The following is a 16,364-nucleotide window of genomic DNA, read 5'->3' as shown; positions in this document are numbered from 1 at the left end:
CACGAAGTACACAACAACATTTCAGTTACACTAGAAAGCGGAAACTTGCAACAATAAAGACAGAAATTTGGTAACACACAAAACAAAACAAAACAAAACAACGAGAAAAACGAGTAAAGGGATATTAACCAACTCTAGGTACCCTTTTAACAATCCCGTCGCCATTAACAAAAACCCTAACCCTGTCACATCGGATGTCGGTGCTCACAAAACTCCCGTCTGCCACAAGGATTGCATCCACCTTTTCATTTTCGTGTTCGATTGTAGCTGCTGCCGCTTCACCATGCTCCCCGACTAGCTCGGGCCATGATTTCTTCCCCTTAACTACATTTCACAAGAACTAAAAAAGAATGATAAAACAAAAGTATCTAGCAACCTCAAAATATGATTTGAAGTTATATAAAAACACAATAAAGTATAAATCTCACCTTTTTTGCAGCTGCTAGCCATTTGGTATTTGCCTTTGAATCGCTTTGGAAATGCTTTAAATTTTGATATGAAATTGAAAATCTTGGTTCAGAATTTATAGGCAAAGATGATGAGATGCTTCTTCATAATATGACATTTTATATGTTTGTTTGTTTTTACAAGTTTTTATTAATTGTCAAGACTCGCCATTTGTTTTCATTTATATTCGTCAAGACATTATTATATATAACAAATATATTGGTTGATAAGTGGAAAATATAATATAACTCGTGGTATTTAACGGGCCATAATACGGTACATGGCCGTAGGGATAATCATAATCTTCTCATTTATTTTTTACAAAATGTTTAAAATCGCTCTTACAAAATGATACACATTAATTCTAAGAGCTAACTTACTTATGAAGCCCCAATTTTGAACACACCAATTTTCCGACGAGTGTAACATTTTATTTATTTATTTAATTCTAAAAAACGCGTAATTTTGTGCATGTTTAATTAGAGGATCAATTTAAATCATAGGTACTAATATATAACATTTTTTTGTTGAGGATAATCTCTTGTTATCCTTGGTTGTGTCATTAGTCACAAAATATTCAAAGATCACTTAAGACTAGCTAACATATTATTATTGTTAACACACTCGGATTCTATATATATTTTATCTTATCATTAAAGAAATAGAAAGGTGGCCAGCCGAATCATGCCGACTATTTGAATCTTATGGCCGCCCAGGTTAATCACTAGTTGATGGACTAATTAAATGACTTGGTCAACACTAATTAAAACAATGTATTTGACAGCTTCTCTTAGCCACACAATAATATCATGGTGTTAAAACTTAAAACTGTGTATATCATAAGTGGTAAGGTTAAGTATCCATTGTGAGCAAATGGTGTTGCTTTATTAAGAGTGTGTGAATTTCTGGTTCAATAATATAGGTGAGTGTTATACTAAAAAGAAGTAGTTTCTTAGGAAGACTAGGAATAAATCATAGTCGTTGAATCATGTTAATCAATGGTTGAGATTTAAAATTACCAAAAACCGACATAGTTTCCTATAATTACTCTTTCACCACTATAACCGACATAATTTCTTACAATTGTTCTTTCACCATATGTTGTAATCACACTTGTTAAAAATCTATTGGTTTTTACTATTCTTAGTTAATTGCGTAGTATATATAATTGTTTCAAAGTAGTATTTGAGTAATTTTAAAATAAGAAGTTTGTTATTAAATAATGCTTTGGAGGATACTTTAAAATATACTTGGTGTTCAATTTAGACAAATTATTAAAGTGGACACGGATAAAGTATTTTAGGCTTAACATGAACCCGATGAGTCTTGTCTCGTTGGACACACAAATGTGGTCGACAAAGTGACTCTGAATTGACAAAAGTCACTCTCTAGGTTATTGCTAGACAAGGTCTGATTCTATCTTATTAACTTTATAAACTTGCTCTATACATCTCACCCGAGTATTGCTATTTTAAGGCGTCGAATAGCGGATTAATCTGTGAATAGATATGATTTTTTTTTCAGTTTCTGGAATTAAACTGAATGTTATTTTGTGATCTAAAAATATTGGGCCAAGAAAACTACTAAGTTCTAGATAATTACGCGACTCGGGCCGGATAGAGGATCAACGACCCAACCCTGCAACCATGCTTTTGGTTAGAGGTGCATAAATCGGGTTTTTCAAATACCCGGGTTCGGGTATAATCGGGTATTGGCAATAACCGGGTATTGTCTCTAAAAACCATACCCTAGGGTTCAGGTCGGGTATATAAGGGTATGAATACTTTTTGTGGGTTTTTCCGATTGGATTTTCTAAAAGGTGCACTTTTTAGGGGTATTTTTCGGGTATACATCGGGTATTTGAAATACCCGGTTTCGGGTATTGTAAACCCGGTTCCAGGTATGGAACCGGTTCGGGTTTTCGGGTATTACCGGGTATAAATCGGGTCGGGTACGGGTTCGGGTATTAAAAAAAACCGGTTCCATGTATTTATTTCGGGTCCGGTTCCATATTCGGGTTTTTTGTGCACCTCTACTTTTAAGATCAGCTGTCTATTTTTTCAGTGTCTAGTTATCACCGTAGGTAAACTATCAACCCGATTTGTTTGAAGTATACGGTATATATAATTAATAATTATTCATTACCCAACGGGTTATGGACATCAAGCCCACTAATCACATAATTCAAAACAATAGCACTCAAATAGTAGATTTTATAATTTATATATTGAGTAAGATCTAACTTTCGATATTCAAGAAGTAACACATTAACCAGACTCAACAAAAGAATAAAGTAAATAAAACAGGACACATCCATGTTCCTCAAGATTTGGTAACACTGGTGACGATTGGGATGACGATCACGAGGATGATGATCAACAAAAGTATGATCCCGAAACACATACACTTTCTGCTTTGCTTTTGGTACCCTTTGGCGGTCTTGAGGTTCTTAGTCCCATCATTCACGTATTGAGCCGCATTAATCACATGGTGCTCGATATCATCCATTTTCTCGCCTTGAGCCTCAACCATCACCGCCATGTCCAAGAACACTTGGTGGAGCTCAAGGAGGCTTGTCTCGATCTCCTTGGCTGCATCGTGGCGGTCTTGTATCTCCACCACTGTCTCCAACACTTTTCCCCTCCCATGTTCCTGTAAATTCAACACAATGTTCAACACGAATTGAATGTTCGTTGTTCGGTTTTTGACTTTTTGGTGAAACTGTTTTGAAAATTAAACCGAAAACCAATTCAAATTCAGTTTTCCACCAAATACACAAATTTAAATTGTAATTGAATTTAGCTAAATTGTAATTGTAATTGTAATTGAATTTAGCTAAATAACAAGGCTTAATTAATTACTTAATATTTTATTTATTCGGCTTACCTAATATGCGTTTATTTTCGACCCGAATTCAGATTTTCAGATTTTCGACCCGAATTCGTTTGATTTCAGTGCAGTTCAGATTTTGGTTTAATTGAATTTAACAGCAAAACCAATTTAGTTTCGACCCAAAACAGATTTATAACTCGGTTTGATTTCAATCCGGTTCATCTTTCGGCTTAATGGGTAAGCCAAATAAACAGTTGATGTGAATAAATTTGGATAAAACTGTTCAAATATCTGAAAACCCGAAACCCAACTAGATTTTGACCAAAAACCAAACTGAAAGCCAAATAGATAGCTCGGTTCAGTTACAATAATGTTCGATTTTCAATTTAAACTGTTTTTCGGTTTATTTGGCTTTAACAGCAAAACCGATTTAGTTTCGACCCAAAACCGATATAAAAATTTGTTTTGAAGCCAATCCGATTCAGTTTTCGTTTTAACTGACTTTAACATTTAACAGCAAAACCAATCTAGTTTCGACCCAAAACCGATATATAGCTCGGTTAGATTTCAATCCGGTTCCGCTTTCGGCTAAGCAGAAGAAAAAAGTCAATAGAATTACTTTTAAAAATTTCTGTGCCAATATTATCAGCTGATGTGAATAAATTTGGTTAAAACTGTTACTGGATTTGGTTAAATAAACAAACTCAAATAAACATAATAATATTTGGTTTGACCCATGTTCATATTTCTGTAAACCCGAAACCCAACTCGATTTTGACTAAAAACTGAACCGAAAACCAAATTTATAACTCGGTTCAGTTTCAGTCCTGCTCGATTTTCAATTTAATCAATTTGAAACCGAATAATCACCACCCGAAACAGTAAATCTACACAAAAGTAACAATTTTTATACCTGAATTGCCCTGGACATAAACTCCTCACCACCCTGACCATCAGTCCCGCTATGAATAATCTTCTCAATGACCTCCTCATTCGGCTCTTCTCCGGTGACGGTAAAATACCTCCGGCCAACGGTCTCCTTATACTCGCTCATCATCCGCTGCCTCAGCTCCTGAAAGTCCATCATCAGCTCCTTCAGCTTCTTCCTCAACCCGTTCGCCACCGCAGTCCTCGTCCGATCCACAGGCGTCCCCAGTTTACACCCGGACAGTCTCCGACTCTCAGCGTTGGCCCGGTCCATCTCCTCAAGGCGGGCCTTAATCGTCTTGGCCTTCTTCAAGACACTAACAATGTTGTTGTTAATTAAGCGTCGGTTGGATTTCAACGCGTCCGGGTTGTGGAGTGATTTGGAGTCCTGGTTGGCGGATTCGAGTTGGGCTAGGGTTTCACGGATGGAGTTCATCTCCTGTTTGACTAGCTCGGCTTCGTGGAGGAAGTCGGTGAGGCGGTGATCGGGTTGCTGGATGGGCTGCATCTGGAGGTGGGGGTCGGGTCCGGATTCGAGGTCTCGGTCTTTCATGGTGGCTTTCTTGAGATCGACATAGCTTGTGAATGATTTAGTAAGGAGGTCGTTCATGGTGAATCTGGGTTTGATGATAGAAATTGGAAAGTGGGTGTTTGATTGGAGATTGAAGGGAGTTTGAATTGTGAAATTTGATTTGGGGATTTATTGTGTATATGAATGTTGAGGATGAAGTAGCCGTTGAGATTGGTAACGGCTATATTTTCATGATTTGGGAAAATAATTATATATTGTGCTTTTATTTAATTAAATGGAACTGTTTTGATTTACATAAATGCATTTTTTATTTGAATCAAAGTCACTTTTAGTTTTGGTAACTTTATAATTACTAAATTGTAATCATAGGTTATGTTGCCGTTCATTAATGTTTGTGTTATTTTGTAGCTGAACTTTTTTTCTTAAGTTTTTTTGTTAATAAATTTTAATTGTTTGATTAGATATATTAGTAAAACAACCAAATTATCATTGTGAAAAACGAAATTGATACTATGTTAAATGTTAAATCTTGAATAGAGATTTTTGCAATATAAATGGTCAATAAATGGATTTTATTATACATTTTCTTAAAATAAGTTCAATAAACGTATTACTTTTTTTTTATTAAATTTAATAAAATTAAAAATCTAACTTCATGTCCTTCTTATCTTCTTTGTTGCCCTCACTATCAATTCACCCTCACAAACTAGACGGCCGGTAATTATATCACGCCAACTTTTTTATATTTTTAAAACGAATAAACTTTTTTCGCTCTATTGACTTTTGAACCCATGAAATTTTATTTTACACACTGACCACATTACCGCCCCATCAAAATAAGAATGGCTTATACCACGTAATGGTAATACTCAATATAAAGTTAAATAGATTTGTGTTACGGCTAAACATATTTTTTTGTTAAACTATATATAAAAAGTTTATGGGTAACTCAAGCATGTTTCTAAGTTGGGGCTAGATTTTAAAAAAATAAATAAATAACCTGGTTACTTAAGCCTACAAATAATTAGTTGCCTAATAGTTACATTAGAGGTGTACAAAACTAGTTATTTTAAAAAACAAAACCGGTCTGGTTTTTACATATTCCAAACCAATTTGTGTTAAACCGGTTCGGTTTAGAAACCAGTTTAAACATAGAAGTAGCCAAACTGATCTAGACCGGTTCGGGTCGGTTTTAAACCGGCTTTATCGAAAAATACGCGAACCGGATTCGGTAGAAGGCTGTTTGAGAAACGAATTGATTCGGTTTTCGATTAACGGGTTCTAAACCGTTTTTTTTTGTACAACTTACGAATTGAAGTTAGAAGTTACTCAAGGTAGCCCACAACCCAGTTAATTTGTTAATAGTTAGCCCAGTAAACTTAATTCCAATAGTCTACACTATGTTTAATCTAGAATAACTTTGTTTTATATTTGTTTATTGCTGAAAGAACTTTGTTTTTGTCTATTATTGTCCCAATTATCTTCTATATTTGGAAAACAATTATATATAAGGGCCTTTTTTATTACTCGTCTGGGATACTCGAAATTTCGAGGACGGCCCTAAGCCTCTTATGATAAGTGGTTCTACATTTTAATGACACAATTAAACATATGTCTAAACGGGTTGAACATGCTTAACCCATTTTAGACGCACATAACAAGTTTAACTTACCTTGTCAAATATGCTAACTATAGGTTGACACGATTGTTTATGACCCATTTATCAAAACAACATACTTTTATATGCAACTAAAATAAGTAATATAATTAAATATAAGTTATAGCTTTTGATAACGTTTAATTTGATCATATTGTTTTTTAAATAAAGTTTGGCCAATGGTGTCAAATTGTGTTATTTGTGTAGTTGAATTGCTTATATATAATAATGTTATGTAAATTAATCTTGTTAAATGTGACTTGTTAAATGTGATGTCATGTAATCCAATTAACACAACACGACATGTATTACTAGCTTTGTTCACACTTTATCATTGACAACCCCTTTCAACAATGAAAAAATTGCAACATTACATAATGACCATTTTAATTAAGGATAAAGCCCATGGAAAGATTAATCTACACAACGGGTTAAGTTTGTAATGAAATTTCTCACACCCAAACTCATACAACTCGCAACGTATACTATGTCCAATACCAATTGGCTTTACGATTACTCATTAGCTGTCAAGTTCCCGTGTGTGCCCGAGGATCCTCTTTTATGATTTCAAGTCGTTAAAAATTAATCGTTTTTTATTTCTATTAACCGATAACTATTCTCAAACTCAATAGAAAAACTTCTAAAACAAATACTAAACTAAATTTTAAGAAAAAAATTATATTTTGAACGATTTTAAAACTTTAATAATCTGAAAATGTTTCTCCATGTAAATTAATTTAATTTTAAACAAGTGAAAAGGAAAATTATGGAGTCGTGAATCACTTAGAGCATTCTCGGCTCATCTCCGTCCCCGTCCCCGTCCATATCTCTGTAATTACACTAACAAACACTACATATTTCTCATCTTCAATTAAATATTATACATTTATTACAGTTTTTTCCGACTCTACTCACAACCAATTTCAATAAATATTTAAAAACAATGGGAAATACCACAAAAAACCAACATATTTTATGGTTTACTCGCAAATGCCCTTAACTCGTTTTTTGAATATAAAAGTCCTTCCACTTGTTGAATATGAACATAAAAGTCCCTCAACTCAACTTTTGTGTATAAAGGTCCCTCAACTCAAACTTTTGTATATAAAAGTCCCTCAACTCAACTTTTGCATCTAAACCCTAGTAAACTGAAATGATAGCTCACGGTTACGAACCTGAAACGAATAATCGGTAAATATTTGCAACTTGAAATCGACACGAGGTATGTAATCGGAATATAAATTAACAAATAAACTTGAAATTGAAACACAAGGATGAACACACACACATACATACATAAATACATACATACATATCACCATTTATTATTCTTGTTTGATATCACCGATTTATGTTTCTTGATTTTTCATTCTTACATTCTTGTTTGAGAATATCCATATATTAAGGTTTAATGTTATTAAGTTTCATGCCATTTGATCGTATGTATGTTTGTTAATTATCTAGTATATTATGGATTTCTTAGTATCAAGATAATATTAAATTATTATTAATGGTAGTAATATGGTTTCTTCATGCATTGTTTTATTTTTGTAGATGTTATGTATTTACAGGTTATGTACATGTTTTTATAAAATGGAGAAATACCCAAATGATGAAGAGGATGATTTTAATGACGCACTACTTATGAAGCAAGTCACGAATATAAGGAATTGTTAGACTCGTTATCAATGGACCTTGAAGATAAAACAATGCATGAAGAAACATGTACATTGGGTTTAGGGTTTAGGGTTTAGGGTTTAGGGATCTTGTTACTAATTTATATGAAAAAGTTGAGTTATGGGACTTTTATATGCAAAAGTTGAGTTAGGGGGCTTTTATGTAGAAATTCAACAAGTTGAAGGACTTTTATATGCAAAATTCGAGTTGGGGGACTTTTGTGAGCAAAACCAGATAATATGTTGGATTTTTTGGTATTCATCGTAAATGGAAGTTGGACAAACAAGTTTTCCCAAAATTTATAAAAAAAGAATTAACTTTTCTCTCTCGTTCACTTAAAACTACTCTTAACCATACCTTATAACTTACAAAAACCCCTCACAAAAATTTAGTGGATGAGTTGGAAATGCTCTTACTCATTCCTAGTAGGCGTAAATGGATATGAAAAAAGAAAAAAAAAACGTCAACTTAACCGAAACCATACTAATCATAGAAACCGGTTTAGAACCAATAGATCCCGGTTTGGGATTACACTGAAACCGATCATAAATTGTTTCATCCTAAATTGAAATCGATCACAAACCGACTTTTTATTGATTTGAACCACACAAGTTCTAACTTCTAACCAGAACCAGTTTTGGGTTTGGAACCGATTTGTGCACCTATATGGGTGAGTAAACTTCATGTCAAACCGAAGTCACCTGATAACCCGCCCGAGAAAAACCGAGACGGGACCTTAATCGTATCGGTCCAGTCAGGTTCGGGTTACCGGGTAAACCCACATGGTCACCCCACCCTGTATTCTTCCCAATTCCTGCGCCTTCAATTTTGTTTGTTCTAGGGTTCCATAATTCAATGGACACCAATCTATTACCCCCAAATCCACTCACAAATCACACCAATAAGCTCGACGACGCCGTATTTCAGTTCCACCGCATGATCCGTAAGAAGCCTCTTCCTTTACTAATCGAATTCAATAAACTCATCACTCAAATCGTCAAAATGAAACGTTACACCACAGCAATCTCATTAATAAGCAAACTATACTTATTAAAAATATCAACTGATGCTTGTATGATGAACATTGCAATCAACTGTTTCTCGCATTTACGCCGAATCCACTTAGGCTTCGCCGTGTTCGGGTGCATAGTTAAACAAGGACACGAACCGTTGGTGTCCACTTACAACACATTATTGAAAGGATTAGTTTTAGAAGATAGGATTTTAGAGGCTGAGGTTTTGTTTAAGAAGTTGATTAAGCTTAGGATATGCGAACCGAACGAGGTCACGTACGGTACGGTGATGAACGGGCTCTGTAAAGGCGGGAATACGGGTATGTCAATTCGGTTGCTTAGGTTTATGGAGGAGAGAGGGTGTAAGCCTAGTAAGGAAGTGTATAGCGTGATTATCGATAGCTTGTGTAAGGATCGGAGAGTTGACGACGCGTTGAAGTTGCTGGCGGAAATGGTTGAGAAACGGGTGTCGCCGAGTGTTGTTACGTATAATTCGTTGATTTGTGGGTTGTGTGGGTTGGGTCGGTGGGAGGATGTTAAACGAATGATTGTGGAAATGGATAGAAGTGAGATTTGTCCCGATGTGCATACGTTTAATATTGTTGTGGATGCGTTTTGTAAAGAGGGAATGGTGGATGATGCGAAAAGTGTGGTTAATGTTATGGTTGAACGAGGTGAGAAACCGGATGTTGTGACGTATAGTGCGCTAATTGATGGGTATTGTTTGCGAGGTCAAATGAAAGAAGCTACGAAGGTTTTTAATACCATGATTAGTAAGAAAATCGAGTCGAGTATTATCACGTTTAACAGCCTGATAAACGGGCATTGCAAAAGATCAAATGTTAACGAGGCGATGAAAGTGTTGAAGGAGATAACTAACAAGAAGTTGGAACCGACGGTTTCAACTTACAGTACGATGTTATATGGATTGTTTAAGGTTGGGAGATCTATAGATGCTTTAAAACTGTTTGAGCATATGCAGTCGGTAAATATAACTCCAAATTTCATAACTTATTCTGTTTTATTGGATGGACTATGTAAAAATCGTAGGGTTAACGAGGCGTTATCTTTGTTTCGTATAATAATAAACAATGGTGTGCATCCTAATGTTGCATTGTACACTGTTTTAATCGATGGCTGTTGCAAAAACGGGGAGCTTGGTGTTGCTTTGGATCTTTTTAGTGAACTTTGTTCACGAGGTTTGCAGCCAAATGTTGTAACATACAATGCGATGATTAACGGGTTGTGTAATGAGGGTTTGGTTGACGAAGTGAAGGATGTTATTGTGAAAATGGAGAAGAGTGGTGTTTTTCCAAATAGTGTGACTTATAATATTATTCTTCAAGGAATTGTGAAGTATAAAGAGTTTGAAGATGTGTTGTTACATTTGAAAGAAATGGATGCACGGGGTTTTTCGGTTGATGCATCTTCGTTTTGCTTGTTGCTTCGTTCTCTCCCAGAAAAAGAACAAGATTCTAACTTTACTGATTTGTTAATAAAACTTGTGCCTCGGGGTATATTGAAATCAAAATTGCAGCCAGTGAATAAGGCACCTTCACCTTTCATAAGAACAGGGAGCAAAAAGCACGCGGTTTCTCAGAAGGATCTTGAGGTAAGAACTTTGTCATAAGCTTTGACATAAGTGTTTATAAGTGATAAATGTACATTTATGAAAAGAATAATTACTTCGGTTTGATCATATACACTCACATATCAATCAAGTTTCTTTTAACATAATTCATTAATAGTGTTGAATCAATGGACATGTTATTCTCGCTCCCCGACTGAATAGTATTTTATTATAAAATCCAAACAAAGTACATTCGACGTGTTTGCCCCTAACTGTTTTTTAACCATTCCGGATTTTGTTATCACCGCTTTTTAAATTACTGGTAATTTGATATTGAAAGTTATATGCTTCACCGATTCATCCACTTGACATCTTTGACCATGACATTAACGAGAACAAGTTAACTTAAAAATCAACACGAGTACAGCTGGTAATTTGATATTGAAAGTCAGATATGTTCTACCTGATGCTAACTAGTTTTAATTAAGAGTTAATGACCATTTTCGTCCCTATTGTTTGCTACTTTCGCCACTTTAGTCCAAAATTTGTAATTTTGTCAATTTAGTCCTCATAGTTTTAAATATTAGCCAATTACGTCCCATCCGTCTAACGGCATCCAGCTATGCCGTTAGTTTAAGGGTATTTTTGTTTTTCTCCTTTTAATTTTGAGTTAATGGTCATCTTAGTCCCTGTGGTTTGATATTTTTGCCAATTCAGTCCAAAGTTTGAAAATTTGTCAATTTAATGTTCAGTTTAATTCAGTTTTTTTTATATTTTTTGTTTATAACCCTAAAGAGCATAATTCAAGCCCAAAACCATCGAGCAACCTCAAATACTGGTATGCATTTACTCTGTTGACAACAGTAATCATACCCCCTCCTTATATTTAGTTTCTAGACATTTCCTAAAATCTTCTCCATGATGGAATTCAATGTTAAAGTGGTCAAGGTAATTCTCTGAAACCGAATTGTACAGAAAAAACTAAAAATCTTTTCGTTGATTAATGTATAATAGTTGATTACGACCCAGATTTTCGTTATGATATGTTAATCTCTAAACCTTAACTATTATGCATTCATCAAAGAAATGATTTTTAGTTTTTTTTCCGTACAATTCGGTTTCACGGAATTGCTTTGACCACTTTACCATTGAATTCCACCTGGGGGAGAGTTTAGGAACCGTCTAGAAACTAAATACGAGATGAGGGGATATGATTACTGTTGTCGACAGAGTAAATGCAGACCTGTTTTGGGCTTGGATAATGCTTTCTAGGGTTATAGACAAAACAAACTGAATTAAATTGACAAAATTACAAACTTTGGACTGAAGTGGCAAAAATATCAAACCACAGGGACGAAAATAACCATTAACTCGAAATAAAAAGGAGAAAGACAAAAATACCCTTAAACTAACGGCATAACTGGATGCCGTTAGACGAATGGGACGTAATTGGCTAATATTTAAAACTATGAGGAGTAAATTGACAAAATTACAAATTTTGGACTGAAGTGGCGAAAGTAGCAAACCACAAGGACGAAAATGACCATTAACTCTTTAATTAATTCCAAGTCATCATTCCTATCCACCGTCGTGGTGGTGGAATAAAAATATTCGTATACCTATAAGTTAATATAAAGTTTACCACATCAAATACAGAACGCCAAAGTTACACACTTTCACGATACTTAAGTACATTTTACTTTGACAAGATGTAGGAAGAACTTATTGAAGTGTAATTTAAAATAAACATGAACAAAAGTCTATACAATCTAACTATTTATTTAACAAAAGTATCATAAATTTAATATTTACAACTCCCTAAAAACTTCCTTTTATACAAGGTTTATACTTCAACTTGTACCATTTCGTTGTTGTCAGAGATTAATATAAAAAGGAACAAATTGGTTTTTTTAATAGCTAATAACTAAACACTTAGAAACATCAATTGGCTTATATGACTTGTTTAACGATTCATAGAGCCATAACTTGTATACACACTCTAATATTGACTTGAACTTGTTATGACTTCAACTCAAGATGCTAATAACCCATCTGGTATTATAGTATTTTTCATGATACCTTACCGGAAAACCGTAATAGTTCAACATCTCCATTGAAATTTTTATTTTGATATGGAACCTAAAGAAATTATAAGAAAATTATATAATAATTAAAATCAATACAAACAAAAAGGGGAAAAAAATTGTTAATGAAATAATGAATAATATAAGAATCAACTATTAGAGTATCAAATTAAATCTTACCGAAAAATAATTAATCTCCCTTACCAGAATTGGCGATGATGGAGATAGTAATCCGAAACAGAGAGAGAGAGAGATTATAATGGTTAGGGTTTTCAACCTTAAGATTTATATAATGTAAATGAGATGATTTAGTATGTTTTTGAATTCTAATAATAATTAAAATAATTAATATCATAATTACATTAATAGGTTTATTATGGATTGTTTGACCAGATTGTAAAAATATTTAAGTTATTGTAAATTTTAAAATTTAAAATTGGATATCTTTTTAGTAATAATGAATTTTTAATCATGGTACATTTAGACATTATGGAATGATTGACCAGTTAAATTTAAAAGTTTAAAATTTAAAACTGAAAATCCTTTTAAAAATAATAAGTTTCAATCGTGGTAATGTTATAAATTATGAAATGTTCGACCATTGATTTACAAAATTTACCTTTGAGTTACAATTTAAAGTTTTAAAGTTTATAAAATTATTAAAATGACATAAAACTTTGAGGACCATGGTTATAATATGATGATACAAAATAAACATAACTAAAGTTTATTTTGCTAGATTCAAACATATATATATATATATATATATATATATATATATATATATATATATATATATATTTAGAATTGGTTATCGGAAATATGTGAGTTTTATTTAAGGCATAAATCTTTAATTTAGACATTATTTACATTTACACATAAATAAAATGTAAAGTTTGATGATATTGGAAACTATAAAATCATATATATGTATCTATTATAATTTTAAAGAAATGTAGATGTCAAATTAAAAAAAAGATCATTTTACATTAATTACAAGACGTAGCATTTATATTTTAATTCAAATACAAAAACATACAAAGACAATCAGAGATAAATGAAAATTTAAAACATGTTTACAAATTATACCATGAGTACAAATAACACATGTTAATTAAAACATAATACTCTAATGAAATCAACATAAAAATGTATTGTCTTATACACATTTTGCATAACTATTTTGACAACAAATATAAACAATATGTGTGTGTGTGTGTATAATTAGTGAGTATCATAGTTTTTTATAATACCGGTTTTTGTAATCTTCAATTTCAAATAAGTAATCATTGATAAACACACGACTGACAGCTGAGTCATAGGAATTTGAGACATAAACTTTCTCTACGAATGAAAAATATAATAAAAGTTAAAAATTATTATATGTAGTACGTAAACGTTTGAAAAATCTGAAAAAAAATCCGTTTTAAGAATTTTTGAAAAGGTAAAAACGTCTAATTGTGTCATAAATTTCTTCTAAAATTGATTTTAAAGAAACGTCATAACTCATAACTAATAAATTAATTAGTGGTCAACATATATTGTAAAAGCTTAAAATCAAACGATTTACATATATAGAAAGTATAAATGGTTTAGAAGTTGGCAAAATATATAATCATTAATTATGATTATATCATTTTGGTCAAATGGTATAAGATTAAAAGTTTGTTGAGATTGAAGACATTAATATTGATAGTTGCGATTAGAAACTATAAAAAAATATTTTAATTTATCAATTTCCGTATTTAATAAGATCTAAATTTGTTATACTTGAGACTAAATTGATGGTAAAATTTCATAACTTATTAAGGAATCTGAATTAATTTCCATAAATAATTGTATTAAATATTTTTTTAGAATTCAAATTCAAAAAATTTTCCATTTTTTTAAGTTGAATAACTAAATAATATGTAGTTAAAATAAATATAAGGTAAATGTAAAGTTTGATGAGATTGAAAACTACAAACATCTTTTAAAATTTTCAAATTGCGTATTTAATATGGTATAAATTTGTTATGCTTAATAGACGTTATATTAATAAAATACATTTAATATTAATAGGAAATAGTATGTAGATAATATAAAATTTTAAAACACCATAAGAACTTCACTTAATACAAGAAACTTTTAAGTAGAATTTGGCCTATAATAAAAATCATGAAAATGTGAAAATAAATGAAAATCATGGAAAGTTTATTATTATATTTACGTAATTAAAATCATGAAAATATATTAAATAAAATTTGACCAATCATGAAAATATATTAAATTGGATATGGCAAAGATATTTTTTAACAAATGGTGAAATTCAAACTCTATAATATATTTTTGTAAATTTCATATAAATGATGAGAATTGAATTTTGATATATATATATATATATATATATATATATATACATATATATATATATATATATATCGGGTAAGGATTCTAAGAGAACCCTTTGCAAATTGAGAATTTTGAGAACCATTTTGGACCACTAAAAACACATTTGAAAAAAATATTTAAAAAAATCTTAATACAAAAAATAAAAAAAAAAAATTAAAAAGTAAAAAAAAACCATAATTTTTATATTTCATTCCGGTTTCATTAAAAAAATAATAAATAAAATAAAAAAACGTCGTATTATACACATATGTATAATTTTATTTAATCTTTATTTACGTAATATACACATATGTACAGTGTCATTTATCTTAATTTATACACATGTGTATAAAAAAATCATGTAAATGTACATATATGTATATATTATATATATGTGTATATAATTTGGCTAAACCGAGTTTTTTTATGAAACCGGGATGTTAAAATAAGAATTTTGGTTTTTTTACTTTTTTCATTTTTGTGTTTTTTTTATTTTATGATTTTTTTTTGGGTTTTTTGTGGTCCAAAATGGTTCTCATGGTTCTCAATTTCAAAAAAGTTCTCTCATGATCATGATCCTATATATATATATATATATATATATGATATTTGAATGGGGAAAATAGGTTTATAAAATGCCATATTAAATGTGTATAAATCTAAAAATGTTAAGTAAGATAATATTAGAAAGTTTAATAACGTTTTAAATTGCGTTGACATTGGTAAATTAATTGGACTTTGACAAACAACAATATAAGATTGATTATCTTACTATAGATAATTTAATGTCTTATAGAACAATCAACTAAATTTCATTTCCGGATTATATAATAATCAATTGAATTACATAAATTGTGAAAAATAAATAAATACATGAATACTAACAGAAATATACATTAATATTAAATAAAAATAAAAGGCATCTTATCAGACAGTCCTCAATCCATGAAATTAATTAGCTATATCAAGTTGGGGACAATAACCTGAAATGATAAAATTAAATATTAATATTAATATCACATAATTAATAAATTACAAATTATGAAAGAATTGAATCATGTGAAACAATGTAAAATTGATGCTAGAATTTATAACCGAAAAAGTTGAATCGCGTTACCGGAAAAACGAAATAGTGAAGATCTTCATTGAATCTTCGATTTCGATATATAACCTAAAGAGATTATAAGAAAAAATCAAATAATTATTAATATAAATACAAACAAAATCATAAAACAAAAATAATTGTAATTGATAT

General features: G+C 31.4%; 2 protein-coding genes across 2 annotated transcripts; one reads left to right on the top strand and one right to left on the bottom strand.

The window, feature by feature from the left end:
* Positions 1 to 2,769: 2,769 nt before the first annotated feature.
* Positions 2,770 to 4,850, bottom strand: LOC143613857 (syntaxin-related protein KNOLLE-like). The gene is made up of 2 exons (XM_077087463.1): positions 4,193 to 4,850; positions 2,770 to 3,099 (listed from the first exon to the last, which is right to left on the bottom strand). Exons 1-2 carry the CDS (start codon positions 4,814 to 4,816, stop codon positions 2,770 to 2,772), a joined length of 954 nt encoding a protein of 317 aa, XP_076943578.1. The 5' UTR covers positions 4,817 to 4,850.
* Positions 4,851 to 8,897: 4,047 nt separating this feature from the next.
* Positions 8,898 to 10,715, top strand: LOC143613440 (uncharacterized). Its single transcript, XM_077087146.1, has one exon. It carries the CDS (start codon positions 8,928 to 8,930, stop codon positions 10,713 to 10,715), a length of 1,788 nt encoding a protein of 595 aa, XP_076943261.1. The 5' UTR covers positions 8,898 to 8,927.
* Positions 10,716 to 16,364: the final 5,649 nt, after the last annotated feature.

The sequence above is a fragment of the Bidens hawaiensis genome, unplaced genomic scaffold (assembly GCF_021521415.1).
Source record: "Bidens hawaiensis isolate Kalapana, Puna unplaced genomic scaffold, B.hawaiensis_p1.1 tig00002273_1, whole genome shotgun sequence".
Taxonomy (NCBI): Eukaryota; Viridiplantae; Streptophyta; class Magnoliopsida; order Asterales; family Asteraceae; genus Bidens; species Bidens hawaiensis.
This window is presented reverse-complemented; position numbering and strand designations above follow the sequence as displayed.

What these genes read in the sequence shown, in the direction of transcription:
- LOC143613857 (XM_077087463.1), bottom strand. Translation starts at nt 4,816, where the DNA reads ATGAACGACCTCCTTACTAAATCATTCACAAGCTATGTCGATCTCAAG. An exon ending in TTATGTCCAGGGCAATTCAG is followed by an intron (nt 3,100 to 4,192) that starts GTATAAAAATTG and finishes TTGAATTTACAG; the next exon opens with GAACATGGGAGGGGAAAAGT.
- LOC143613440 (XM_077087146.1), top strand. Translation starts at nt 8,928, where the DNA reads ATGGACACCAATCTATTACCCCCAAATCCACTCACAAATCACACCAAT.